The 27,397-nt window shown below is 34.3% G+C and overlaps 5 protein-coding genes across 10 annotated transcripts; 2 read left to right on the forward strand and 3 right to left on the reverse strand.

Moving 5' to 3' along the window:
* Positions 1-1,366: 1,366 nt before the first annotated feature.
* Positions 1,367-4,043, reverse strand: LOC133689785 (serine/threonine-protein kinase STN8, chloroplastic-like). Its single transcript, XM_062109825.1, has 5 exons — positions 3,308-4,043; positions 2,912-3,085; positions 2,267-2,671; positions 1,640-2,003; positions 1,367-1,557 (listed from the first exon to the last, which is right to left on the reverse strand). The coding sequence occupies exons 1-4, from the start codon at positions 3,884-3,886 to the stop codon at positions 1,656-1,658; spliced, it is 1,506 nt and encodes a 501-aa protein (XP_061965809.1). The 5' UTR covers positions 3,887-4,043; the 3' UTR covers positions 1,367-1,557; positions 1,640-1,655.
* Positions 4,044-4,224: 181 nt separating this feature from the next.
* On the reverse strand, positions 4,225-8,485 carry LOC133689786 (serine/threonine-protein kinase AtPK2/AtPK19-like). Its single transcript, XM_062109826.1, has 7 exons — positions 8,254-8,485; positions 6,525-7,484; positions 6,223-6,305; positions 6,015-6,135; positions 5,737-5,910; positions 5,169-5,276; positions 4,225-4,835 (listed from the first exon to the last, which is right to left on the reverse strand). The coding sequence occupies exons 2-7, from the start codon at positions 7,161-7,163 to the stop codon at positions 4,533-4,535; spliced, it is 1,428 nt and encodes a 475-aa protein (XP_061965810.1). The 5' UTR covers positions 7,164-7,484; positions 8,254-8,485; the 3' UTR covers positions 4,225-4,532.
* Positions 8,486-12,579: 4,094 nt separating this feature from the next.
* LOC133688194 (uncharacterized) lies at positions 12,580-16,785 on the forward strand. Of its 4 annotated transcripts, none has more exons than XM_062107596.1 (7): positions 12,580-13,136; positions 14,219-14,299; positions 14,472-14,549; positions 14,868-14,912; positions 14,990-15,079; positions 15,225-15,326; positions 16,420-16,785. In XM_062107596.1, exons 1-7 carry the CDS (start codon positions 12,669-12,671, stop codon positions 16,477-16,479), a joined length of 924 nt encoding a protein of 307 aa, XP_061963580.1. In that variant the 5' UTR covers positions 12,580-12,668; the 3' UTR covers positions 16,480-16,785. The 4 variants fall into 4 exon arrangements, with proteins under 4 accessions (XP_061963580.1, XP_061963581.1, XP_061963578.1 ...); XM_062107597.1 differs by lacking the exon at positions 16,420-16,785 and adding an exon at positions 15,861-15,991; XM_062107594.1 differs by lacking the exon at positions 16,420-16,785 and adding an exon at positions 15,933-16,418 and having other exon boundaries at positions 12,584-13,136.
* Positions 16,786-17,324: 539 nt separating this feature from the next.
* On the forward strand, positions 17,325-18,320 carry LOC133687902 (high mobility group B protein 6-like). Of its 2 annotated transcripts, none has more exons than XM_062107239.1 (2): positions 17,325-17,869; positions 17,941-18,320. In XM_062107239.1, the coding sequence occupies exons 1-2, from the start codon at positions 17,435-17,437 to the stop codon at positions 18,124-18,126; spliced, it is 621 nt and encodes a 206-aa protein (XP_061963223.1). In that variant the 5' UTR covers positions 17,325-17,434; the 3' UTR covers positions 18,127-18,320. The 2 variants fall into 2 exon arrangements, with proteins under 2 accessions (XP_061963223.1, XP_061963224.1); XM_062107240.1 differs by having other exon boundaries at positions 17,944-18,320.
* A 2,328-nt stretch (positions 18,321-20,648) lies between these two features.
* On the reverse strand, positions 20,649-24,428 carry LOC133689823 (transcription elongation factor TFIIS). Of its 2 annotated transcripts, none has more exons than XM_062109885.1 (3): positions 24,177-24,428; positions 23,906-24,084; positions 20,649-21,901 (listed from the first exon to the last, which is right to left on the reverse strand). In XM_062109885.1, exons 2-3 carry the CDS (start codon positions 24,068-24,070, stop codon positions 21,008-21,010), a joined length of 1,059 nt encoding a protein of 352 aa, XP_061965869.1. In that variant the 5' UTR covers positions 24,071-24,084; positions 24,177-24,428; the 3' UTR covers positions 20,649-21,007. The 2 variants fall into 2 exon arrangements, with proteins under 2 accessions (XP_061965869.1, XP_061965870.1); XM_062109886.1 differs by having other exon boundaries at positions 24,311-24,407.
* Between the last annotated feature and the right edge of the window lie 2,969 nt (positions 24,429-27,397).

The following is a 27,397-nucleotide window of genomic DNA, read 5'->3' on the forward strand; positions in this document are numbered from 1 at the left end:
TCTTCTTTGGCTGGTTAAAAGAGAGACTTGGAAGGAGGATTCTGTATCTACCATGTGCCACGTTGGCAGTGAACTCATCATATAGGCATGCATGGGACTGCATAATGGTTTGGATGATGTTCGTCAGGTTCTGGCTTGGTTTCGGTACTGGATATGGCTACCCTCTTCCCGCAACCTTAACAGCAACAAGCTTTTCACCCACCAGTTGTGCGATTCCAGGGCTAATGGCACTTTATGCCCAGTCGTTATAGTCACCACTGTTTCTAAGATGTTCTTTAATCTGACAGATTAATGATGTCTATCCTCCTTGTCTTCTATCAATTGTATTGGTTGAGGCAAATGGACACAGGGATCGTTAAGTAGCTTGGATTGATGATTGTTTCCAGCCTTACAAAAGTTGCATAGAAACCATTATAAATTAATTTCCACTCAATTTGTCAGAAAAATAGCTTAATACTTGTGCTCTTCTCTGTTTGCAAATTGTCTCCAATATGTCTCTAGCTGTTTAATTGCATCTGTCATGTCCAGTGAACACGATGCGAGCACAGGCTAGTTAAGTTTTGCCTAAATAAAAAACCACAATTTTTGCATAAATCAGATTTTGGAGTAAATGAGACATCAAACGCCTTGGCCATTACGCATAAGAGATCTACTTTATCTAGACATTGTGCTTTTTGTTATGAATCTTTTTCCCTCCGCCGATTATAATTGCTGTAAAGCAGAAGTCATATTATCTGTTGAACCTTGTTCATGCACTTCTCCATGACCAGAGGAATGGCAAGCAGGCTTCTAATTCACGTAGTAAACATTCATATGATTGATTTAATGCCCATTGGTATTTAAATTTCTCACCCAAGCATGGTATGGTAGACCACTAAAAGAGCATGGTACGTAGGCCTCATGCATAAATTGATTTTCACTTTGGCACTTATGGTTGCCGTGAAATTTATAGATCAAACTAACAAGATTAGCAGCAACTGGAATTAGCAAATTTTATTGCAGAGAGAAGAAATATTTTGATTTTTGAAAAAGAAACCTCTACCATAATATGAAAAATCAATGAATGGAACTTTGGCCTTTTGGCTGTTCTTATAGCACAAGTGCCACACAAAAATGAGAGAGCTATGTGCATAGAATAACAAATCAATTACCTTGGCCATTGCCTGCAGAAACAGCAACGCTCACGAAATAGTTAACAAGCAGTTCACAGTGGCGAGCCTCTTCCGTATTCTCATCATCAAATCAAAAGGAAACAGGATGCAACAGTTTGATATCATAACTTGGATTGTTTAGAAGAGTCCTCACTTGAAACTTTTATCATGCAATGAGAGCAATATAATGATCGAGACAGATGAGGCACAAGGTCTGAATAGGAGGAACCATGAAATAAATTGTTTCTCAGTTTTAGGAGGCCTCAACCCTTCAATCAACAAGAAGACAAATGGATGGTGAACAGCACATCTACGATTTTATTTCATTAATTTGTTGAATTTTTAGTGTTGGATGATTCACTACGTTCCACCCATCAGACAGGCTCCAGTGCTGTATATGATAGGCCTGATTTTTGACATGTTATGCCAAGAAAAATAAAAACAAAGAAAAGAAAATGGAAATTTAAGGGAGCAGAATATGGACTCACATCACCAGGAAGGTATCTATTTGATTAAGCTAAACTTTGAAAGAACTGCAGCTGCCTGATCACCACCCAACAAGAAATAAGGATGCCTTAGAGCAGCAGCAGCTGATAAACGTCCCCTTCCAAGATAACCTCTCTCTGAAATCAATTTTGTAGCTAGATCCCACCCTCTACCCGAGTCAAGTTCAAGAATTGTCAAGTCAGGCCTCAATCGTGTGCTCTCCCTCCATTTATTCAAGTCATATCTAGCTTTCTTTATTTCTGTATTGAAATTCTTTAAGCCTGATACAGGCCTTAAGCTTGGTATTGCCATTTGCAGGAGAACAATCCCAGCAGAGTACGTATCAAATAGATCAGGACTGTTTAACTGCAGCAATAGTTGCAAATTTCATTTCAGCATACTAGAAAACTTCAGTTAAAAGACCAAGTCTGTGAGCAGGGTGAAGTGATCATATAAAGACTGGCTAACAAATCAGATTAGAACCCAATCAGCATTCGATAAATAGATGTGCACATGGAAAAAGCAAACTTATAGAGCCTGTCAACAGATTAGATAAGAATTAGCGAAGGAAAGTGAAAATTTGATACATTTGGTTTCATATTTGGAAAAGAGATTAGATGGTACAGTACCTGCCATATAACTGGCGAAAGAAGGGCAGCAACCGGCTCAGGTGGAGGACTTGGTGTCTCCTCTGGGAGCACAAATAGTTCTGGTGGACAATAGTCCGGATCAAGCAGACTTTGGTCAGGTATGTAGTTCTTGCCAATCCGGAGGTCAGTGGCCGCCCCAAAATCTATGAGCTTAATCTGTCCCTTCTTTGTCACCACTAAATTAGCTGGCTTTACGTCCCTGTGAACAATCCCAGTATCATGGATTTTCTTAAGTGAAGTAATAATCTGGCGCATTACTTGCTTGATGATCAATGCACTTCGTTTAACAGAATCAACTCCTTGCAAGACACGCCCAAACATGACAGACTCTAAGTTAAAAGGGAAGTTACGATCTTTCATGTAATCACCAAGGGTTCGATCTCCCTACAATTGGTGCATGGGACAATAGTTGTATCATTAAATGAATTTAGTACTGTAAACAAATCTGCGTGCATCAAGATTGATTTGAACCAAAGTTTCAAAATAAACAAATGAAACTGCAAAAGTCCATTCCATCCAAACTCATATGTAAGGAACTCGCAACATATTAGGGAAGTTAAATATATAAAATACTTTTTATTTAGTTTTTCAAAGTTCTTGGAAGATTTCCAGCTAGGTGAATACCTCAAATTTCCAAACAAGCCATTTTCCACCCTTTGTAAATTGGGAACTCGTTTGATCAGCAACAAAACTTCCAAGGAACTTAGCACATGTTTCAGGAGCTGCTCTTGACAGCCTGTAATTAAACCACTCCTCAACTTCGCCGAATTGTTCTGCCCCTGTGATTCCTACCTTCACCTGCACATTCCCATTAAGATCACCATCACTTCCACACATTCCAGATTGAATTACAAAGTTGATAATTCATACGCAAGAAGGAGGGCTGCTATAAGAGTGAGAACTCATCTTTTGATTACATTTTCCTCTTTAAGAATTAAAATTCATTGAATGTTTTAAGAATGATTATCTTTAGATTACATTTTACTTGTATTCTTTTATATAAAGAATAAAAGAACTTACCTTTTTTAGTATGACCTTTTCTTTGAACCTCTCATCCAACTGTAATGCTCTTCCAGTTCCCCTCTTCGGCACCTTCTCCTCTACAGTTGCATTCCTTGGAACAACCACCCCAGAATAGACAACACCAAAAGAACCTTCTCCCAATTTATCCCCAACCAGAAAATCACTCCTCTTCAAGTTCCTCCTTCCAGTCAAACTGTCCAAACCAAGTTGCAGAGGAGCAAGAAGGTATGCATCGATGGCACCTATGAGAATACCAGGCCTTGCAGTTAAATAAATCCATGCCACCCCAGCAAAAACCAGAATACCCCATTTCTGCGTATCTGACAGTTCCTCAGTAACACTCTGAAATTGCACCAACCCAGATTGAAAAGCTGGGAATTGGTCCAGTTGAAGAGTGTTCTCCAATAAATCATCTGGAATGTTGCCGAAAAATGCTTTACACCTGCCTGGGTTACTTCTCAAACGGTCAGTGAAAGAAGGTGTATCATGATGCAAAGTAGGCTTGAAAGCAGAAAAGCAAATAATTTTAGGATTCTGCTGAAGTGCAGGTGTCATAGGTGATATCAGAGAAGCCATACTGCTTCTTCAGCGGGGAGTGAGCTCTAATGAAATGAGCTCAGCTCTGCCCTCAAGAAATCCAGCTCATGTCAGCAAAGGCTGATCTTTTGCCACATGCCATACACAAATTTATCCACTGAGAAGGAAATTCGTGGACAAAGATACAGCCCCATTTCCCTGCCAAGTATATTCACAAGCTGATAACGGGCCTAAGGTTTTGTTCTTCTCTTCGTTGAATAAGACGATTTTGGGCTTACCCATGACGGGATAAACTCATAGCTTCGAGGGGCAAATGCATACCTTTTCATCGTATAAAATTCCAATCAATTTTGTTTTTAAGTCCGCATAGCTAAATATACGAAAAGAAAACAAGACCTTTAATTTACTCTTGAAAAAAAAAATCAGAGCATACAAGGAACTCTGGCAGTAGTTCTTCCAGTTTCACATTCAACGTAGTTTGAGTTAAAATTTCAAAAAGACTAAAGATACCAGAGAATATTATCCACGGAGATGCCTTTTGGCTTCTGCAGAAGAAATGGCTTCTGTCCATAGGCAGAGCTTTCTTTGCAGCTACAAAATGATACGTAGAGGCTTCCTAAATAAACCACTTCAAACTCAAGACCACATATCGTGGGAGATGAAGAGTGATCCGATGTATGCTATGCTAGTACAAGGGGCTGCTTTGTTGAAGGAAAGAGGCCGCAGGCCTTACATATGTGAAGTTCACAAAGGGATTCGTATTCATCTTAGGGCTAGCAGCTGGGGAATCTGACAATGTCATGTCAGTCCAACATTTGTCAAAGTTAGCAATGCAGTGCTTCCCAGCTACGTCTGGACGGAAACTGGGTTGGATCTCCCTTGCATCCAATTTCTTCCAGTTGATTGCCTTGAACCACTTGTGTCGCTTAATCTCTTCACTTCCCAAAGGTCCACTTCCGAGGCGTTTGCTGGCATCCTTGTTGAGGAGCTAAAACAAAACCAAACAAGTTCACTTAGCTCTTTTAGTTAGTGATGAGCATCAAAATTAGTACCTCACACACCACCCCCTCCCCCAACCCAAAACTCAGCACCAATTCAAGGCTGATATCACCGCAAGATCAACAAATAAAGAATTGGGTGTTTGTAAATCTTAATCTGGACAATTAAAGAACAATATGCCAGAACCAACATTTTCTTCTTACCTTATCCTTTTATTTTATTTCATTCATTTCTTTTATTTTGGTGCAAACCAAAACAAAAATTCAAGCCCTATGCTAAAACACTGTTTAAGACATATATAGAAGATGGGTTTAAAATTTACCCCTTTCAATAGAGTGTGCGCTTCACTTGTCAAAAATGATGGCAGCTTGATCTTATCCTTGACTATCTTCTGTTGAATTTTGTCTCTGTTCCCACCAACAAAAGGAGGCTGCGCAAGACCAAAAGACAAAGCAAACATAATAATTAGGCAACATTATTGATATAGAAAGGCTTAGCAGCCCTCATAGACACGTATGTTCATACTTCATATCAACAAGAAATGAGCTGCAAGATGAGAGGAAAACGGTGATTCTCCCCAGTACCCAAAGTAAGCATAAAAATACACAAGATAGCACAAGATAGTATATACCTATGCATGCATTATTTCAATATCTTATGTTTTCAAACAACATCCAAAACTTGGCATATGAGCTTTTACCAAATTTCCTTTAATTCCCTTGGGTCACAGACAAATTAAGAAAATGCTTTGCGAGAAGAAGTGTACACAGAGAAACCAGGATAATAATTTCAACAAATTATGAAAGCATCTAAGTGACAAGCGATTGTATGAATTAGAAAAAGGAGGATAACACAGAGAAATTACATTGAGTTAAGTGAAGAAAGCCAACCTTGCCAGTGAGCATCTCATACAATAGAATTCCTACACTCCACCAATCAGCCGCCTTATCATGGCCTCTTCCCTGAACAATTTCAGGTGCCATATATTCAACTGTTCCACACATTGAGTTTGATCTTGTATTTTCGTCGAATTGCTTTGCCAGGCCAAAATCAGTCAACATCACCTAGACAAAAGATTGTATAAAACATAACTTTTTTTGTTCAGAAAAGAATATGTTAGTGCATGTGCATGGAGGGAAGTGGGGAGGGAGGGAGGGAAAGGAATTACATGGCCATCTGAATCCAGCAGGATATTTTCCGGTTTAAGATCTCTATGCATTATGCCATTTGCATGAAGGTGACAAACTGCAGAAACAATCTCAGCAGCATATATACGTGCCAGATCCTCCCTAAAATAGAATAGCCACATCTTAATAAGTATCAATCTACTTCAAGCCTTCAGCAAAAAGTATCCAAACCAATGAAATTATAGATACCTGAAAAGGCCATGGTTATAGAGCTGGAAGAAAAGGTGGCCCCCATTTATGAAATCCAACACCAGGTACAGTCTATATTTGGTCTGCATGCCAGCAACAGCCAAAATTTAATGTTCAGTCTCAATGGGAAAAGGAAGAAATTCAAAAATAGATACTTTCTATGTTAAGATCCTGTTGTCTAGAAAGATTTTCACAAAAAAATGTAATTCCTCAAAAAGATTCTTTTTCTCCCCAGGTGGCTGAATTCATGTTAGAAACAAATAAAATCAATGCAGTAACTAGACTGTCAGATGGATAATTACTTGGAAGGAGTATTTGAGCTGGACAATGAAGGGATGAGCTATTTTTGTTAGAATATCCCTTTCACCTCTCATGTAATCAACATGATTTTTCTCCACTATTCTGTCCTTCCGCATGACCTTCATTGCATATATTTCTGGTGTACCCTTTTTCCTCACCTGATAAACTTTCCCAAATGCACCCTGCCCGACAACCTTTAAAACCTCAAAATCTTCAATGCCCACAGTTTGGACCTCCAAAGTATCTCCACTGACACCCTCCACATCTTTCTCAATGGCATCATCATCTATGGAACATTCCTCTAGTTCTTTAATAGTCTCATCCAGGACAGACTTCACTAGTTCCATTGAATCTTCCGTCTCATTTAAATTAAGCTTGCTGAGCTTCAATGATTGGCAAACATAAGAAGAGGGGCCAACCAATGAATGTGAACGGTTGTGAATGACAACAGGGTTGTCATAAATAAGCTCACTGCCATCTCCCACAGACAGAGGATCACCACAATTCACATCTATGGATGGCAAAGGACCAAACACATCAGTGAAATCAAGTTCAACGTGATCTGATACTTCAGTATCTAAGGAATTCACAGGAAACAACAACCGGTTCTTGGTCGAACCAGGTAATTGAGAGGAAACCATTTCGCAAAAAAGCCAAATATCACTATGACACCAACTGCAGCTGACTCAAATCTATCACTGCTACAGATGTTAACTGCAGAAGGCCAAATCTATAACAGCTAAAGTGTGATTTCTCCACAAGTATCCAAAACACGAACTACTGAGGGACGCCTGTCAATGGCCTTAATCAAAAGGAAGTTGACGTACGCAATAGGAGTCCCAAGAAACTTTGGCAATAGGCAAAATAGGATCCAGAAGAAAAAGTTGTTCTTGTTTCCTGATTTGCAGGAAACGGTTGATGCTCCAGTGGTACTTGAATTCATGAAGATCAGTCCGTCAAATCTGCAAAATTCAACACAAAAAAGAGCACAGGAAAAATTACCCATCAATGCCAAAATACCCACAATTCACCATCATTTCTACACACAAAAAACACAAAATTTAAATCGAGGGTTTGTTAACAGATAGTTAAAACTTCAAATAGACAAAATTAATAAGCAAAGATGAGAAGCTTAAAGAAAACTTCAATTATATCCAACCATTATTCAAATACTAATTTCTCTTAATAAAAAGAAATCAAAAAACCAACTTGAAACCCAAAAATCTACACTTAGTATTTATAAAACAAGAATCCAAAAACGGAATAACGAGAAACTAATAACAAATTAATGAATTGAAACCAAAGGTAAATTCCTCTACAATTATTACTTCAAATCTTTTCCAAAACAGATCAAGACATTAAATCCAAAACAAACAAAGACTGTAACTTTCATACCAAATCAGGGAAGGAAAAGGATTTAAATTCTGGGTTTTATAAACAAAACTAAATTAAATCAAGTGAGCAACCCAACTCAGATCCAAAACAACAAAATTTACGGACACTTTGAGATAAGAACCTGCATGTTTTCATACATAACTCAAATATTAATTTCAATAAAACAAAGCAAACAAATGCCAAAACCCATACTCAGTCCCAAAAAAAGAGACTAGCTTGGGAAATAAAACAGCAGCAGCAGAAATGCAATCCTCAAAAAATATATAAAATTAATAAGAAAATCTTAAAACTCCGAATTAAAAGACAGAAAAAATAAAGAGAGGGAATTTGGATTACCTGGGGAGGATGCCGAGGGAGAGAAATAATGGGAGAATTTAAAAGGAAAGAGAGAGAGCTCTCGAGGAGAAAGCGGGAGGCTGCCACTTCTATTTCTTCTTAACACTACTTTTATGCGTGTCCAATGTTTACGTGAATGGCAGCAATTACGTGGCGTTCTTTTAGTTGAGGTTACGTAACTGAGTTTGCCTGAACTATTGGATCTTGGAATATGCCTTTGCGGATCGCTTCGTGTTGGATGACTGCCTGCGTTCTCTATCCAATCTCAATAAAAACAAACAATTATTATCCTAAGCATCATAACCTAATTTTTATTCTTTATACTCCAAGTTTGATTTTAAAATTATATAATAATTTTTTTCTGATTTCTTATCTTCCAATTGCAGGATGTGGGGTGGAGCTTTAAAATCATTAGAGATTTGATTTTAATAATCCTAAAATCATTAAAAAATTAATTTGAGTAATTAGAAAAACAACATTATTATTAAACAAACAAATTATTCATTTTTATCAAGAAATATTTAAATTTGGACCTCTCCTCTCAATAAGGAGTTTTCTTTTCTAGAATGGGAAGCGCACTATATATAACTTGTCAAGGTTTCTATTCTAAATCAATCATGAAATTTTTTTGACAAGCATTGTGTTTTGAAAGAACAATTTTTTTTAATAAAATAATTCTTCAAATTATTGCAGTTTCAGTTTAAAATGGTAAGGTTAGGACGTGGGTTACACATTAATGCAATATTGTAAAAAAAAAAAAGAAGATATTTATCCATAGATACAATTACAAAATAAATTAAAAAGAGGGAAGAACAACATTGCTGCATTTATTGTAGCTTTCCTCCCTTTTTCGGCGTGGATTGCTACATTAAATACACATTTTTTTTACTATTCAAGAGGTATGGAAAAATATCCCTGCATTTTTTACAAGTTTTTTGATATTTTGATTCTAAAACTTTATTTCTTTTATGTTTCAGTCTTTGAATTTTAAAGGAGAAAAAAGAAAGTCATAAAAAAAAAGATAAAGAGAAATTTTTTGTCCAGCAACATTTTGACCACTTAAATAGTTAATTTTTGTATCATTTAGTTGTCTTACATAAAAAGACTTGATAGAAGTTGTTTAGACCTTTAATAATGTCAAAAAAGTAGATTGGTGTCGTAACTTATTTTTTACCCCTCATTTCGATAATTTTTTCTACTTTGTTTTAAAATAGAAAAAAATATTGTTAATGCAATTTAGACATTTTGCTATTTTTAACATTTTTGTTTATTATTTTTTGTGTTAGTGAATTTTCAAAGGTTGGGATATAAAAAAAAAATTAAAAGAACCAAAAACAAACGACGATATTCTTCTTACTCTCATGTCAACAGCCAAAAATAAGAAACCCTACTTTTTGCTCCCTCATACTTGTTTGTTTTCTTTTCTCGTCAAAACAAGCCAAAGCTCAGTGTCTCTCTCTATGCCACTACACGACTAATTATAGTCGGAAACCTAACCCTAAAATTCACACAACCTATTGCAAGTCAAGCCAAAACACACCATTTTCATCTCTTTGTTATTTAATTCAAAATCAAGCCATAAAAACTCATCTTGTCATCCAAGTTTATACATATAAAATAGCCAAGAACACACCTTTTTCATCCAATTTTTCCAGTTAGCTACAAATATTGAACAATCTGACATAAAAGATAGCTCATGTTCCCTTTGTTATTGCTATAAAAAGATGTCAAAAACCATATTATTTCATCTCTTATACCGGTTGCACCAACATCATATGACCATCCTTTTACAACCTCATTCTTTGCAACCAAACCAAGCTAAAAACACCCCCATTTATCCTTTAAAACTAGTTGTGCCATCACCTCAAAAGACACTTTTTTTAGCTATAAACATGGTACAAAAACAGCTAGTAAAGAGAACTGGATGGTGTAGATCAATTTTACAAAGTTAAAGGGCAGAATTGAATGTTGAAGAAAAGGTTTTAGGTCCTTCTTTAGTACTTATAAAAGGGCAGGGCACCAATTTTATTTTAGATACAAAACGGGGAACAAAAATAATAAGGTTGAAACAAAAGAGAAAGAAAGAGAGAAATAATATATGCAAAGAAAGATTTGATTTAGAAGAGGCAATCCGATCCGGTCAAACAAGAATATTATTCAATTTGGGTTCTAAATGGAGCTACATACCTCGATTTCAAACTTTCTTTGTCTTGTCAAACCAATGCAGCAGCTTTCATCAAGGTATAAAATCATGCTGTCTTTTGAATAAATGTTTTGGTTCGTGTTTAATCTTTCATTTAAGTCCTTTTAAGTTGCTTTTGCATTATGTTGTTCCTAGATTTTAATATGCATCAAAATACCATGATTTTAAATAACATGAGTTTTGTTGAAATTTAATATACTTTTCCTTTGAGTTTGTTTTGGTTTTTTCCTTTAATATACTTTGTTCAAACTTTTTAAATGGTCAGGTTGACGAGTTTCATAGCTTTGAGAACCAATGTAAACCTAACACATGGTTTTTAATCCTAAAATGAGTAAAAAAAATATGTCAACGAATTTCCCACAAGTTTTCATCGAGTTGGCGATGTTTTGATTAAACTCGTTTTTAATATTTAGATCGATGAATCTCCTAGTTTCAAGGAGAAAAATAGACCTGACACATGGTTTTTAACCCTAAAATAAGTTTAAAAATGTGTCGATGAGTTTTTGTCAAGTATCGTTAAGTCTTGTTTAAACTTTTTGAATGGTTAGAACGACAAGTCTCTTGGTTTTTGGGTCCTATGCAGACTTAACATGATGTTTTGACCTTAAAATAAGTTTAAAAATGCATCGATGAATTTTCATCAAGTTTTTGTTAAATTGACAATGTTTTGGTTTAAACTTGATTTTTAACGGCTAGTTTAGCGAGTCTCCTAATATTAGGGACCAATATAAGCCAAGCAAGATTTTTTATAAAAATTTTTATTTTATATATATATATAGTTGCGAGACTTTTGACTCATGACTCGATACTATCTCAGACAAAAATCAATCAATAATAAATAAATTATGAATAAACTCATAAAATAATTTTGACAGTTAATGGCATAAAAAATTTTTAAAAGAAAACACAATCAGGGTAACATTTCCTTAAAAAGAATGCGGTAAGAGTGATGTTTATCTTCCCTTAAGTATAATCAACCGCTTGCTTGAGTTTTAGAAACCAATGTATATTTTAGAATTTATAGTTTCTTTAACAAATAGATAGCAAATCTATTTTTTTATATTTCTTTTTAATTTTCAAAGGTTGTGTTTTCATGTTGGGTTTGAAAATAGGCACTTACAAATTCTTTTTATATTCAATTTGATTTTAAAAATGATTAGAGGGTGTTTCATGATTTGAAAATGAAGTTATTGAATGTCATATGATGTTGTTTTGGTGTTTTTAGATGAAAAATAGGTTGAATCTTGGGTTTTGAAATCTAAATTATCTAAACACCAATTTCTAATCATTAAAGGTGGCCAAAATTTATTGTGGTGGACGACACTTTGTATGTCTAGACAAATGAAGTGCCATCCATGTATTTTTGAAAAACAATAGGTGCATAGGCTTGGGGTTTTTTTTTTTTAGTGGACTTCTAAGCCCCTACACCTTTAGATTGGACCCTACCTCATATTTTACATTTTAAAATAAAATTATTTTCAATTAAAATAATTACAGTGACATTTTAAAAATATTAAAATGATATCACACTTTTCAAATAAAATTAAAGGTTTTTAATAGTAATGTTGGCAATTACTCTATGAATATAAGACTAATATGCATTATTTTGTTTTTGTAAAATTCCTTATGGATATTTATTGAGAATAAATTTGACATGAGCTGTAAATTTAATAAATTTGACATGAATTGTAAATTTAATAAGTTAGTTTTTATAACTTTATTTTGCTTTATATATGATTATTATAATTTTACGATATAAATTATAAATTTTACAAGTTAATCCAGGCAAATTAATATATCATTGGCTTAATATTTTAATAAGTAACATATAATATATTGTTATATCAATATTTAAAAAAGATATCATCTAATATATTTATATTTTGACTTTATAATTAATTTTTATTAGAAAAGAAATTAAAAATATTTGAATAGTTTTTATATTAAAAAAATTGATTTAACCCTAAAGTCTTCCTACTAAAATGAATCTTCTTGTTGTAATTAGTACGGTCAATAATTAATTTTAATTTCATTTAAAAAATTAATTGAAGCTCAGTTTTTCTTTTTCTTTTTTAAAGAAAAAAATGGTTTTCCTTTGATTACGAATGCTGGGCAAGTGGGTGGCCGTGTTATCCAAAAGCTATATTAGCAGTGTTGATCTTGACAGCAACATTAGCTCTCTAAATTATAATCCTAAGCCACTGCCAACAACATGTGTGATTGCCTTCCTTCCTCCCCACTTCCCTTTTCCATCATCAAACCTCAAAAATTAAGGCAACAATCTTACTCAACTGTTAACTTTTCAAGTGTTAACAGAAGTGGAAGGTTAAAGCTTACAAGCATCAAAGCCAGCAAGAATACTGGTGAAGTGGGGTTTAAAGAAAAAGGTCAAGAGGAAGAAGAGAAGAACTTTGAATTAGAATCATCAAGGATTCAGAAAGATAAAGAAACAAAAGTGGGTTCTCTTGGTTTTGATATTCTCGAATTGAAGGATGGTGAAAAGGATGGAAAAGAAGAGCAAGATTTGGTTGCAGTTGAGAAGGAGCGAAATAAGATAAGAAACGGAAGGAGAGGGAAGCAAGTAATTAGAAGATCGAGTATTTTGGCAAAGCAAGTGATTAGCATTCAATCTGCGCTTAGTTTGGGTTTTGTCTCTCAAATTTGGGTCGATTCTAAATCTGTAAGTTCATTAGTCTTTCACTTACTGTTATATTTTTTTTAAAATTCAAATTAATGCTGTTACTTGTATAAGGCTGAAAAAGGATGACACTAATCAAGCAAAAGCCATACCTGCTATCCTGGTTAAAACAAACATCAATCACTACTTTCTGCTTAGAAGATAATAGCTTGTAATTAGCAAGAGAATTAAACTGGCACCGCACCCTAGCTTTTTTTAATAGTTTGTTTGAATGAGGTTTGAGTTCCGTGTGTCTTTCCCAAGTTGAAATCTTATGAACTGTCTTAATTTTGATGTGAAAGAAGAAGACATAGAATGGCTGACAAGAAATGTGGTCGGGTTTTCATGCTGCGCAATCTGGCTCACTATTTCATTTAACCCATCCTTTGACGTGTTTTACATCTGCAGGATTTGCTGTCTGGTTCTGTGGTTCTGTGAATTTGCTATTTGATTAGTTCAGGCTCTCTTGCTGGTGCTTAGTCCTCCTGGATTTTACTAGTTTTTGTCCCCTTCCTCTGTTGATGCATCTGTTCTTGCCTTAGATCATAGTTTTGCTTTTGAGTTCATACATCTTAAAGGCCTTTTCATATTGTTTTGCTTTTGAGGAATGGTTTTCCAAGATTATCTGCTGCAGCATTTTTCCCTTCTGTTATTTATTTGATGTTGTTCTGTGACTTGTGATGCTGCTGTGTTGTTCTGATGTATTGTTCATTTTCCTGCTCTTCTCCCTCATCCCCATTCTGCTTTTTCTGTCTTAGTGATGCTGCGATTTCTGCTGTTGTGGTTGTGGTGCTTTGGCTGTTTCTCCGCCTTCTCTACTGCCCATTTTCATAGCTGGTTGTCCAGATTGCTTTTCTCCTCTTATGTTCCTTTTTTTCTCCTCTTTCTTTCCTTAGATGATGTTATTCTCCATCTATAAGTCTTGTACTTGAGCTGAAGCTTTTTTCACGTTCTCTTCATCAGTATTATCTCATTTGATTGATAATTGATTTAATCACTTTGATGTTATAGCATCTGGGTGGTTTTGTAAATAACTGTGGAATTTGTTCCCAGTTTGTTAAAATTTTGACTTTTTCTTTGTTCAGTGGGTGGTGTTAGTAGTTGAAGTAAGGCCAAACTTGCTTTCTGGAGAATCAGAGAGGTTTCTTCTAGAGGATGTTAGCCAGGTAAACTTTTTCCATCTCTAAGACTTTCTTAGCAATTTGGCACCTAGGATGTTAGCCACTACATGATATTTAATCACTCTTGAAAAATTGTTTATATTTATTTAATTTTATGTATCATCACTGACCCCACCTTCATAATAATGGTTTTTATGGATTACAATGTTGATCTTAGCAGGTTGGGGATGTAGTACTTGTTGAGGACGAGAATGTGATGGATACTGAATTAAAAATGATTGGCCTGGAAACGTTGGTATGTGTCACTGTTCACTGGTGTGCTCATATTTCCGTGTCACATGCATGTTTGTTTTCATAATTTGATGAATTGTAACTGAAAAATGTTTCTCGTGTCAACAATATTTTATCACTTTGTACCATTTTCTGATTTCTGGTTTGAGTAGTTCATTAAAGAAGAATTTTCATTCTTAAAGGTGAACGTTTTTGTCCAACATCCAAATGCCTTTCAGCTGTTTTCTGTTTTCAGTTTTTCTTGAAGTGCATCTGGTATTCCTACAGTTGATTTCATATTGGCATATCACTTTTTGAGAGATTAACTTTTGATGCTTGTTAGGTAGGATATAGAGTTGTGACACCAGGTCAGCGAGATATTGGAAAGGTCAGTGCTATATATTCATCAAGTCCTGTAATTTGTCTCGTTATTCAATTTCCTTGCTCTCATTTGCAATTTTTTAGGTGCGAGGGTACTCTTTCAACGTTAATTCTGGGGCAGTGGAATTGCTCGAGCTTGACTCATTTGGGATTTCTATCATTCCATCTAGTTTGGTTGGTTGACTGGTCCTTTTTTCTCTCAAAAGAGCACATGCCACAATTTCTTGCTATGTAGCAATTGCATGTAAAGATTTACTCGAAAATTTCCTTCATGAAAAAGGACAGGAGCGCAAATGCTAATCATTTTTTATACCTTCAGGTGAGTACCTATGCTTTACCTGTTGATGATGTGCTTGAAGTTTTGTCAGACACAGTTGTTGTGCATGAATCTGCTGCCTCACACATACAGAGGCTAACAAAGGTATCCCCTGATGCATAATTATTTAACTCTTAATCTTGCTTTGGGTTTGGCATTATAGATTTATTTGGATGCCAAGAAATTTCTAAATTTCAATTAAGTTGCCTTGCAGTAACTTTTGTATGCTGAATATTTTCCCGTTCTCTTCAGTAGTGTAGCAATGCTTGAAGGCTGCTCTTGCTCTTGTATAAAATATTATATGTTTGAATATTTATGTGCACACGCGTGTTTGCACACAATATAGATGCCTGCTTGAAAGCAGACTATTTGATGCAATAGACTGAGGCTTGCTGGTGTTTGTTCTAAGCAATCATTGTTCTTGAGAACAGTTGAAAACACATTAACAACCAATCCTGCACCGCATGTTTGATGCTATCTTGTTTTTAGTCAAAACTTAGTACTGGTTTGAAACTACTCTCCTTTGTGATTTGAACCAGAGCAGATATCCCAACTCCCGAGTTAACTTAAATTTTGTTTTTGCCGACTCCATCTCTAGAGAAGCTAATATCCACCCACACACCCTTTGTTTCATTGTAGGAATTTGAAAGCTTTCCATCATTTTGCTTGATATGACGATCTGTAGGTTAACGTAGCATGTTTTCATACTAGGGCTTCTGGGATGCTCAGAACGTGGGGACAAAAATAGATGAAGTTGAAGAGTATTCTGATTATGAAAGTTCTGTTACATCTCATCGAGGTCGGAGCACTCGGAGAAGTTCTAGGAGCCAGAAATTTCGTTCAAAAATTAGAGAAAGTGAGGATGATTGGGAACTTCCAATGGATTACTTGTGATATTTTAGTATTTTGATGCTGCTCGGAATGTGTATATACTCCATTGTAGGGCAGCACATTACATTTCCTCGAGTTCTCATGTCTTTTTATGTTGCCTCTTTTCCCAAAGTTAGATGAACTATCAAGACAAGCAGGGTAGTTAAGAATCATCAACTTTGGATGAAGGCTTTTTGATTGAGGTCTTTGACCACCCACCTACCCTGTTCGAGGACTTGTCTCTGAAAATTGAGCTACGTTGTATTACTGTATATATGTTATCAATGGTAATAAAAAAAACATTATACTATTGATATATTTCCAACAGTTTCATGTGCAGGAAAAGTTGGAACTATGCATGCTTTCATGTCAGCAATATTGTCAATAAAAAGAAAGAAAGAAATAAATAAAACCCATCAAGATCTTGGACCTGCTAGTCTGCTCCGACACTGGCTCCGGTGAGAATAATTACTCGCATGGAAGGGAATCCAAAGCCAAATCATCTAGTGGATGATGATGGGCTCACTTCCCATTGGTGTGTCCCTCCATGATCTGTGTAGTCATCAATGACTGGAATTAGCAGTTACAACTGGCATAGCAAGGGGATGTTTTCTTAATTTCTTTTTTCTTTTTTGGTGGAAACAGAGGAAAGTAATTTGGATTGAGAAAAATATAGCAAAAGGTTTTTGGTAAATTATTATTACAAATGAAAATTTTTGTCATGAATAATTAAAAAAAAAAGCAATTAAGAGTGTTTAGATAGTAGTAAAATTGTTTTTTAAAATGTTTTTTTTGTTTAAAAATATATTAAAATAATATTTTTATTATTTTTTAAATTTTATTTTTAACATCAACATATTAAAACAATAAAAAAAAATCATAAAAAGGCATCCATGAACCTCAAAAGATGGTTTCAAAGGTTAAAAATAACATTAGATAAGATGGTTGGAGATTTAGGAATGGAAAATACTTTCTTTCCCCTCTCTCGAGACTTGCAACCCTATACGATGTTAATTTATTTATCTCATGAACATAATTAAAATCAGTTTATAATAAAGGCTTGTCTATTTAATCTCAACATCAAAATACTATATAATCAGCAACCTCGGATCGAGGAGCCTCTTGTCTCCCCTCATCCATATATATATATATATATATATATATATATATATATATATATATATATATATATATATATATATATATATATATATGTGCATGTGTTAGTAGCCGTTATCGCCTGTTTTCATTCAAATTCAAACCTAACCTTGCTCTCTCCTACCTGCTAAAATCCTCTCTCTCACACACGCATTTTTCTCATCTGACATAAAAGCAATAGAACCATGCTTAAGCTCCAATCTCCACTCACCGGAGACGAGAACCTCCGGCCAAAATCTTGTCGGAAACCACTCCAGCCAAAGAACTCACCAGGAACTCCAATGACCCAGGTTCAAATTTTGAAACCAAAGCAAGAGTGGATTGAGTTCTCAGTGGTTAAAGATTCCAACAAGGAGAACCATCCGATCTACACCACAACCCCAACAAAATCCATCATTGAGCCATTGGATTCTTCACTAGCAGAAGAATTGAGTGCTATCAAGAAGAAGCTAGAGAGGCTGAGACTAGACAGAGAGAGAACTGAGAAGATGCTCAAAGAAAGGGAGATGGTGATGGATTTGCAAATGAAGGAGCTTGAACAGAGAGGAGAAGTTCAAAGGAGGTTGGAGATTCAAGTTGATATACTTTATAGATTGAACGAACTCCAATCCTACTCTATGGTAAGTTGTTGAGTATGGAACGCGAAGATTAAATTTGTACTTGTCTGATAATTTTTGTTTATATTTTGAAGCAGATAATTTCTCCGATTCGAACACTAAGAGAGAAGGAGCATGAAAAGAAGACAAGTAGAGTGCAACCAGAGGAAACGAGAGCCGAGGATTCGGAGGAATCAGTGGGAGAAGATGTAATGCAGAGTCCAAGTTCAAGTTGGGGTTCAGAAAATTCGATTTCATCCCAACTTGTTGCTGTGAAGTGAGGAATTTCCTCTGCTGCAAATGTGTTTTGATTTGTGATTTGGGTTTTATGGATCATCAACTTGTTCTTTCACTTCTACACTGCTTCATTGTAGAATCTGAAAGATGGTTTTTGAAGAGCGAAAAATAGATTGAATCTGATTTCTGAAATGATGATTAGCTGCTGTATCTTGACTTTTACTACAACTTTCCAAAATGTCGAGCTAGAGCTTCATTATTTTCCTTTTCTTCTGGATTGAGACATGCCATCTTTTCTTTCCTTCTTTTTCTTTCGAAAACATAAAACTATACAGGCCGCCTAGAAGGAGGTGGTGTTGTCGAACCAATCATGAACACAGACACAAAACTCGGTACCAGGACACCGGATTTTGCAATTCGCACCAAATCCATGCAAGAAGGCATTGAGGATTTGTATAATCGCATTCACTTCAACAGTACATAAGTGTGTCACAAGTCAAGGGAACAATGGAAGTAGCAGCAGCCAGGCAATGTGAACAATTACTACTATCACTCCCAAGAAGATGCTTTGCAGCAATGCCACATCCCATCAAACTCATCGAAGCAAACCGTGACAAGAATGCTACACATCATCAGCTCCCGAACACGTTGTTATTAGGATAAAAAAAATAATGGCAAGCTTCAAAAGAAATGAAAATCCATCGATAAGGCTGATTGATTGATCCTGCAACGAGTGTCAACTCTTTTTGCCGTAAAGTATTAGAGAACTCGTATCCAACTATCAAGTGAGTTAGCCTCTGAACATGATTTACAGGTAGAATTCCTTTCTGCTGTTTCCCCGGCGAATCATTGTTTCTTCCCTTCGCAACCAGTTTTAAATATGTGAGGGTCAACACTATTTTTTTTATTACGATTTTCAAGTTAATATTAAAAATATATTTTAAAAAATAAATAAAATATTATTTTAATATATTTTTAAACAAAAAATATTTTAAAAGAAGTTGCTATACATCATCAAACGGACAGTCTAACTCAATGTACCTTTACATATGATTATTTATTAAAACGACACATTTGATGCATTGTCCTTCATTAGTTTCTTCACAAGAACAATTACTGAAAATACTTTGAACTTACCAGAATCATAATCTAGAGGTATAGCTGATGTGACATTGCATTGCTTTTATTTTTTATATATATATTTTTAAATTGTTTTGATGTAAAAAATATTTTTAAAAAATAATTAAAAAAAATATTATTTTGATATATCTTCAAATAAAAAATACTTTGAAAAACAATTATTTTTATATTTTTAAATAATATGTAACCATAGATCCAACTAGTTCTAAGCTTATAGGCACTAAATCAATTCTTTGCTGTAAGGTCTATAGAACCTAGGGTTGAGTTTCAAATTCTTCCATGGAGCCACACTTGCGTACTTGCCTCCTTATATGATTACAATTTTCAAATATACATAATCTCCAGCATCAAACTCCTTCGTAGTTCTTTTGTCAGCAATCTGTTTCATCCTATGCTTAATTTAAGACTTAGAATTTGGGCTTTAGGAAAGTGCTATTTTGAAAAAAACGCACAGCCTAGTAAGGGGTGTTGCCTGCCTAATTCTACAGCAATCATACGGATTACGGACATAAATTCGATTAGGACACTGAATTTGCAACTCAGTTGGAAAATGCAATCAGATTAGAATGGAGAGACAGGGAAGCGGAAGAGAGATTTTCGTGCTTGCAAGATGTAACATTTGTATTATACATTTATTTTAATCTTTCAACAACTTGGATATAAATTAGAATGAAATTTTCAAGGTATCTCACGTTCGGTATGCAAATCATACATGGTCTTGAATTTTCTTGTTTTTATCAGAAAAATATATTTCTTGTTCAGATCCTAATGATTTGGCTCATCTGTTCACTTTGCTCGTTATGTTTGGTGCTATTTGTTATAACATTGATCTTCTTCCTCGCTCCTCAAATTTCTGCCTATTGCTATTGTAACAAGTACAGCACTTTGCGCATTGTTTGCATTCGTCGATTTCCTTTTTTTTTTTTTTAATACTCAATCACCCCCTGTTGCTGCTATGAAACCTTGTCCAGGGAATTCACCTCAGGAACAGGAGAACGATGATTTGGTTCTGCTATGGATTCATTCATTTGTCGACTCACCTTGCTAACAATGATAGTAAGTTTTATTGTTGCGATTGTGTGGCTTCTGCTTCTGGTTATTCAGTCCGCTTTGCAAAATCATTTGGAAAGGTATCGTACCTGTAATCATTGCACGGAAAACCCCCATTATGGTGATGGCCAAATGGCCGAATGAAGATTTCCTTCTACTGGAAAAAAGCAAGACCTGAAGAAATAAGAAACCCCATAGCAGATTCCTCAAAAGCTTCTGCAAGCCAGCGTTATAAAGAGGCAACGGTGAGAAACAGGAGCACAAGGGGCGGCTCATGTGGTAATTGAGAATGGATGATCAAGCTGTGACAATGTAGCAGCCTCCCATCATGTAGACACTTGTACAACAACAAAAAAAATAATGATGATGATGATAATTGAAGAGTAATCTAGTTTAGACCTTTCTTTTTCAATAGTAGTAGCAGTACAAAAAACAAAAAGGAAAGCTTCAAGCGTAAAAAAAGAGGAAAAAAAAACACAAGAAGTTGAGGCAACCAGAATGTTCCGATCTCAGGTCTGGCTAAAGTCATCAAATGACAAGACCAGAAGCCTGGATAGACCCCGTGAACAAAATATCCCTACAGGCTACAGAAAATGGAAATGAATGAAATATTTTCTCCCAAATACCTAAGACAACAAACTGAAATGGTGGTTCAGTTAAAAATACAGATGAAGCTTCACAGATAACCAGCTCCATACCAGTTCTACAGAAGTGCAGTCCTACCTAAAGACCAGATTAGCAGAATTTCCAATGGTTGTTGCAGTTTACACATGTTACATATGTTGTCATAGGTTCATCTGCACTCCTGGTCTGCATCTGATAGTAAGTGCATTTGCGCTGTCTACAACGACCACACTTAAACTGATCAGTTGTGGCTTGTGCTTGACCACTACGCTCACAATCAAACAACACTTTCTCTTTAATTTGGTTATTCTCTCGCTTCCTTTGTTCACTTGCCATTTCTTCAGGGCCCATGGTAACAAGCCTCTCAGGTTGGACCTCTCCAAGAAGAACTTTTCTCCTAAAATCTGGGTTGTTTTGGTCCTTGATATTAAACATTATAGATCTGTACTTCAATTTTTGTGCTCCATTTGATCGACCGAGTTTTTCAAACATCATGGATTCTACAGATACAGCAACTCGAATAGGGTCGCATGCTTCTACTTCATCCCTGATGTCCTCATCAGCCTCGCTGGCAACTTTGGACAAGGCCTCTGCAAGAAGTTCACGGATTTTGTCGCGTAAAGCATCATTACATTTAACCAGTGTCTTCAGCTTTGGTGGACCAATAGATGATTGTGATGGTTGCTTCACACTGGAAGTCTGGATTTCCTGCTTGCTCGTCTTCTCAACCTTGACAGTCTTATCCTGATCCATTTTCTCAACTTTAACAGTTTCTGAGGTTGAAGCCTTTTCAACCTTTACCACACTAGTCTTTCGAAGCTTCTCAACTTTGACAGTCTCTGATTTTGATACCTCAGCTTTTACTGAACTTTTACTGTCAATGCTGCCATTTTTTTTTCTCGTCTCATCAATGACCATCCTTTTCCACATCTCAAGCAAGTCAGAGGCCACAGCTCGGATTTTCTCCTTAGGATGCTTTGCAAGAGGACGAAGTTTTTTCCCAACCTGAGATGCACGGAGAAGCAAAATGTCAAAGGCAATCCACCAAGCATACCAACATAACCATTTCAATCATAAGTTCCCAACATAACCATTTCAATCATAAGTTCAAGGTTAAGAATAACAAAACTTGAAAATTTAACCAATTAAAGTGCAAGAAAGTAGCAAGTATAAGTGAGTTGGAAAAGAACTAAAAACAGAATGAACTTTGGCAATCATAACAATACACAAAAAATCCAACCTATATTACGAGTTTAAATACAGTGGCATCTGGTATTCATTGCCATTGTTTTCTGGGGTAGATCTACATGGACTGTTATACAAACAAGATCCACTTCTAATAAACTCCGAACCTGATGTCTACTTTGCCAAAATAAAATTAGCGAACAACCCAAGTAGGCCCAAAAGAGATGACATTTCAACATGATTTGATGTGAAGGGAACGCATCAAACAAGCTATGCAACAATTTCAATATCCAATCCCTGAACAATCATATTACACTTGAGATACCACAAAAACTTCTCCATCCATCAAAACAGCCATGTAATAACTGCAGGAACTGCTTCAATTTAACGTGGGGTAGGGGACAGAGTTGAGAAAGAATGCATAATTCAGGTTGGGGGATACTTTGGCAATTCCTGAAATTGATTGCTATAGATAGACCATTAATGGGCACCTGCACTCTTTTCTTGCATTGCAACAACAAATACAAGTTTCAAACAATATTGCTTGAGTTGAGTATGTATGGTTAAAGGACAACTAGCTAAAACATCTGACTAAGCATCTCCACCGAAAAAGTTCTAGATGAAACCCACAGGACCCAGCTCACTTCTTCTCATACTTAATTAACAACTTGGCAATTAGCATGGCAGACTAATATCAATTGGACCCAAAAGGTACAGAAACTGAACTCCTTTTTACAAAATGAAAAAAAAAAAGCATTTAAAATGTAAAGCCACAAATAAACAAAAACAGGGGAGAGAAAAAAAAAATCATCCGAGTAGAGTCTAACAAAACTTGAAAGTTAAGCAATTACAGTCCATGAAGGTTGCAAGAATGATTGAATTGGGAAAGAACCAAAAACTGACTGAACTTTAACAATCATGATTGTAGAGAAAAAAAAATCAAACTATATTAAGAAGCCAAATAAAATGACATCTAGTTTCTATTGCTATTGCTTCTAGGGAAGATTTCTCATGGATTATCTACAACAAAGATCCACAACCATTCGACACCAACGCAGATGCCTACTTTGCCAAAGTAAAATCATTGGAACACCACAACAAGGCAAGCAAAAGATAACATTGCAGCAAACTTGATATTCACACAAGACATAAACATACTTCATATAAAATCCTTATAACAAGTGATATTAGACTTCATAATACAACACAATTTTTTGTCCATCAAAACAACCACATAATCTCTATCTAGCAAAAGCAGCTCAACTCTTGGCTACCAACCACGAACCAATGAACTGAAAATCAAGGGTAATGAAAACAAGTATTATGCAAGTCAAAATAATTCAGCAATTCATGAAATTTATGATTCCAGAGAGAACATCAAGCACAACATAGCTAAGCTTTTTTTCATATTATTGAATCAACAACTATCAACCTATTAAAAAGTTATGTTAAACCATCGGATTTCAATCAATGACCCTTGTAAGACTTTTCATATTTCAACCTATTCATTGTAATCCAATTTATAACAATAAGCAGAAAGGAAAAAAAATTGAAAGAACTAATTCCTTGCTTGAAATAAAAGCTTACAACTTTCTTCTCTTTCACTAATCTTATCACAAAATATAAAACACCTCCAGAACAATTTTGCAACTATAATCAAACTCTATCCAATTCAATCAACTCAATGCTTAATTACTTAATGAAGCAATCACAATTTAACATCATTTGGAGCCCACAAAAACAAAAATTTAACAAAATAAACACAAAAAACTAAAATTTAAAAACAAACAAATGAAAAATAGAAGAAACCCTTAATAAAATTACCTGAGTAGAAACAAGAAGTTCGCTAGTAACTTTAAACTTCCTGAGCTGTTTCAGCGAATCAACACACCGAGTCACCTCCGGTCCACTAGACGATGCGTCATCATTGAGAGAAGCATCTGCAGCTTTCTTTGCTTCATCAAATAACTCCACAAACTCCATCTCCATTATTGATTGATTCCCTAAAAACACACAAAAAAATAATTAAAAAAAGACTCGAGCTTTACGATTTCTTTTATATTGTATAAAATTGACAGGTAGGTGAGATTGCAACCCAAGAAAAAAAAATTGGAGAGATCTGAAGAGGAAAAAAATAGATCTTTGCACAATAACAGAATAAACGGATCTAGAAAGGTAGGTTTTTGATAGTATTGCCGGCAGGTGTAGTTTAGAGAAGCCCTCCCTTGCCTGTCTCCGGAAGCCTTGGTTTTGGGGTTTGAAGATTTCCGTGTTCCTTTGCTAAGGTTATTTTGCCAAGTGTGTGTTTTGGGGCAATGTGAGCTGTTGTTACGTTTTTTTTTGTGGAAAAAAAAAAGAAAAAAAAAAGAGTATGTATTTTCAGTTTACAGTGGTGTGTGGTTTGTGGTTTAAGGTTATTGTAATTACCAAAAAAAAAAATTATATTAAACTTTACCTCATCGTACTTCAATTTCAAATACGGGCGATAGAAAAATAGAGATGATAGAGACAGAATGGAAAAAAAATAGGAATAGAATTGTTATTGATTATGGTATATAAAATAAAATATAATATAAAAAGTTTATTATTCTTTTAATATATACTATTGTCAAATTTATATATTTTAAAAAATAATTAAATTTTTTTATTTTCATTTAATTTATATTAAGTATTGAAATTAATAATATTATAATAACTCTAGTTATAAAATTATGACTGACTTGACGGGTTGATCCAGAACCGGATTGACCTGGGACCTAGACTAGTTCTAGTTTAAGAAAAAATAGAGAAAGAATTAATTTGACTAGACCCGATAAAAAACTTAGGTCAACCTGAGATGAAACACAAGTTAAAAATCCATTAACTTATTATAAAAAAAATGGTTAGAACAAGGTTACTTTGATTATTTAAAAAAAAATAGGTCAACCAAGTTGATCCTCCCACCCTATGACTTGAACCGCCTCAGGTCAACTCCCGAATCAGGCTTCAAAACTATGATAATAATCATTTTTATTCATATGTTGACTTGGGTCAATCCGTATTGACCCTTCTAACTCGTGACTTGCATCTTGCCTTGGTCAACCCTCAAATTGAATTTTAAAATTATGATAATAAAAAACATTATCCTTGCATTAATCAGGGTTGACCCTCTTGATTCATGACTCGGGTCATGCCTCGAATTGATTTCTGAATCGAGTTTTAAAATTATGATAATAACCATTTTTATTTTTATATTGACCCTCCTAACATGTGATTGGGACCTTGTCTCGGGCCGACTCCTGAGTTAGGTTATAAAACTATAATAATTATTATTTTTTTCTTACGTTGACCCGATACAACAGTCAACCTCATCCATGACTTAGGTCTTGCCCTAGATAAACCCCTAAATTGGATTTTAAATTATGATAATAACCATTTTATTTTTACGCTAACCTGGATCAACTCGACCCCCTACCCAGGCCTCAATTAGTGAGTTGAGTTTTGCCTTCAATCGACTCCTGAATTAAGTTTTAAAAGTATGACAATAATCATTTTTATCCTTACATATCTTAATTAGATGATTTTGAAATTTAGAGATTTTTATAAAGATATTTTAGGAATAAAAAATAAAAAATATTGTTTTTAGAGATATGTCTCTTTTATACCTCCTATTTTAAAAGCATAAACACCACTCCAAAATTATCCTAGAAAAATATCTATTTTCATGTTTTTATCTTTGTCTTTTTAACTAAATATATTTTTGTTTTCATTATCTTTATCCATTCCATCCCAAGACAGTAACCAAACGATACCTAAGTGCATTGCGTTTGAGAATTTATAATTTGGTAATATTTAAAAGGTATTTTTTAAAAGTGTTTTTAAATTTAAAATAATGTTTTATAGTTTTTTTAATAATAGTAATTAAAAAAAAATTTAATTACTTTTGAAAAATAGAAACTCCTATGCTAAGCCACCACTAACTTGTTTTAAGCGTGACTCATTCAAAAATTTTAATAAATTTATAAACAAATCAAATTTAAATTCTTATTTATTTATTATATTATGCTAATAATGTGAGGAATGACTAACATAAATTAACCAAAAAAACTAAAGGAAGGGAAGGGGTTTAATGTACCCCTCCTCGTAAAACTTTATTTATTAAAATAATAATTTTTTATCTTTTGAATGTTTTTTTTCAATCAATGCTTTGTTTTTTTAGATTCATCATTCGAGATTAAATTTATTTTTTATTGGGTTAGGCTGAGTTGTCTAATTCTTATGACGTACTTTAAATGTTGATTGGTTAACTCGATTGAGTCGGGTTGTTTTTCTTAATTAACTTCTCGCATCTAATTTCATTATTTAATATAGACTTATAAAAAGGGTTTATCAAACCTTTTCTCGTTATCATTTTACATTTAGTTGAAAATAGATAGTTATCCCACAAAAAAATAAAATGAATATAAAAAAATATTCATGTTGTGGAGAATTTTTTTTATATAATGTTATTAAATCTGATTTATTGAGTCAATCTTGAAATCTCCGCACTCAACTCTTTGTCTAAGCTAAGTTTTGAAAGTTTCAAATTAAACTATGTGAGAGTTGTCTAGTATGAACACGTTGACTTGACATGTCCAAAAATAAACCTGAACAAATCAGTAAAAATATGGTTGAACTTTAAAAAATTTCAAGATGACATTTTTTATTTTAAATATTAAAACGACAACATATTAGATAGACTTGAGTTTCACAACTTAACTTGCCAAGCTTGCAACTTAAGTCGTGGACTTCATTAAGTTTAATAATTTTTTAAAATAATTTTTATTTAATTAATTTTATGTTAACAAAAATAAATATTCATAAAATCAAGCACTAACCCAATGTCGAGATATTTGTTTGAGATCATCATAACCCCATAGAAAACAAGCATAAACAAATTATGAAGTTCAGTTTTCAATCAACCCAAATTGAGTTGCCAAACTATTATATATCTAGGTTATGAACTCCATTAGATTTAATAATTTTATTTTTTTTGAAACTATTTTTATATTTAATTTTATAAAAAAAATAAATGCTCACAAAATTAAACACCAATCAAATGTTAGGACATTTGTGTTGAGATCGTGATAAACCTACAAAACAAACTGAAATAAATTATAAAAGGCTAATACAAAATTAACAAAATATTAAAGAATAAAATTGAAAAAAACAAGAGTAAAAAAAATCAATAAAAACTCAATATTGAAGGATGAAGTTGAAAAAAAAATCAAATAAAAAAAAAACAAATCAAGTGCACAAACCCAACATGTATACGTCTTAAAAAAAAAACCCATAAAT

This window comes from Populus nigra, chromosome 3, assembly GCF_951802175.1.
Source record: "Populus nigra chromosome 3, ddPopNigr1.1, whole genome shotgun sequence".
NCBI lineage: Eukaryota > Viridiplantae > Streptophyta > Magnoliopsida > Malpighiales > Salicaceae > Populus > Populus nigra.

Coding starts and splice junctions, on each gene's coding strand:
- LOC133689785 (XM_062109825.1), bottom strand. CDS start 3,886: ATGGCTTCTCTGATATCACCTATGACACCTGCACTTCAGCAGAATCCT. Junction 3,086..3,307: donor AAAAGGTCATACTAAAAAAG/GTAAGTTCTTTT, acceptor GGGAATGTGCAG/GTGAAGGTAGGAATCACAGG. Junction 2,672..2,911: donor GGCTTGTTTGGAAATTTGAG/GTATTCACCTAG, acceptor CACCAATTGTAG/GGAGATCGAACCCTTGGTGA.
- LOC133689786 (XM_062109826.1), bottom strand. CDS start 7,163: ATGGTTTCCTCTCAATTACCTGGTTCGACCAAGAACCGGTTGTTGTTT. Junction 5,277..5,736: donor ATGAGATGCTCACTGGCAAG/GTTGGCTTTCTT, acceptor GGTCTTGCGCAG/CCTCCTTTTGTTGGTGGGAA. Junction 4,836..5,168: donor CGCACACTCTATTGAAAGGG/GTAAATTTTAAA, acceptor GTTTTGTTTTAG/CTCCTCAACAAGGATGCCAG.
- LOC133688194 (XM_062107594.1), top strand. CDS start 12,669: ATGTGTGATTGCCTTCCTTCCTCCCCACTTCCCTTTTCCATCATCAAA. Junction 14,913..14,989: donor GTCAGCGAGATATTGGAAAG/GTCAGTGCTATA, acceptor GCAATTTTTTAG/GTGCGAGGGTACTCTTTCAA. Junction 15,080..15,224: donor CTATCATTCCATCTAGTTTG/GTTGGTTGACTG, acceptor TTATACCTTCAG/GTGAGTACCTATGCTTTACC.
- LOC133687902 (XM_062107239.1), top strand. CDS start 17,435: ATGCTTAAGCTCCAATCTCCACTCACCGGAGACGAGAACCTCCGGCCA. Junction 17,870..17,940: donor AACTCCAATCCTACTCTATG/GTAAGTTGTTGA, acceptor TATATTTTGAAG/CAGATAATTTCTCCGATTCG.
- LOC133689823 (XM_062109885.1), bottom strand. CDS start 24,070: ATGGAGATGGAGTTTGTGGAGTTATTTGATGAAGCAAAGAAAGCTGCA. Junction 21,902..23,905: donor AACTTCTTGTTTCTACTCAG/GTAATTTTATTA, acceptor CGTGCATCTCAG/GTTGGGAAAAAACTTCGTCC.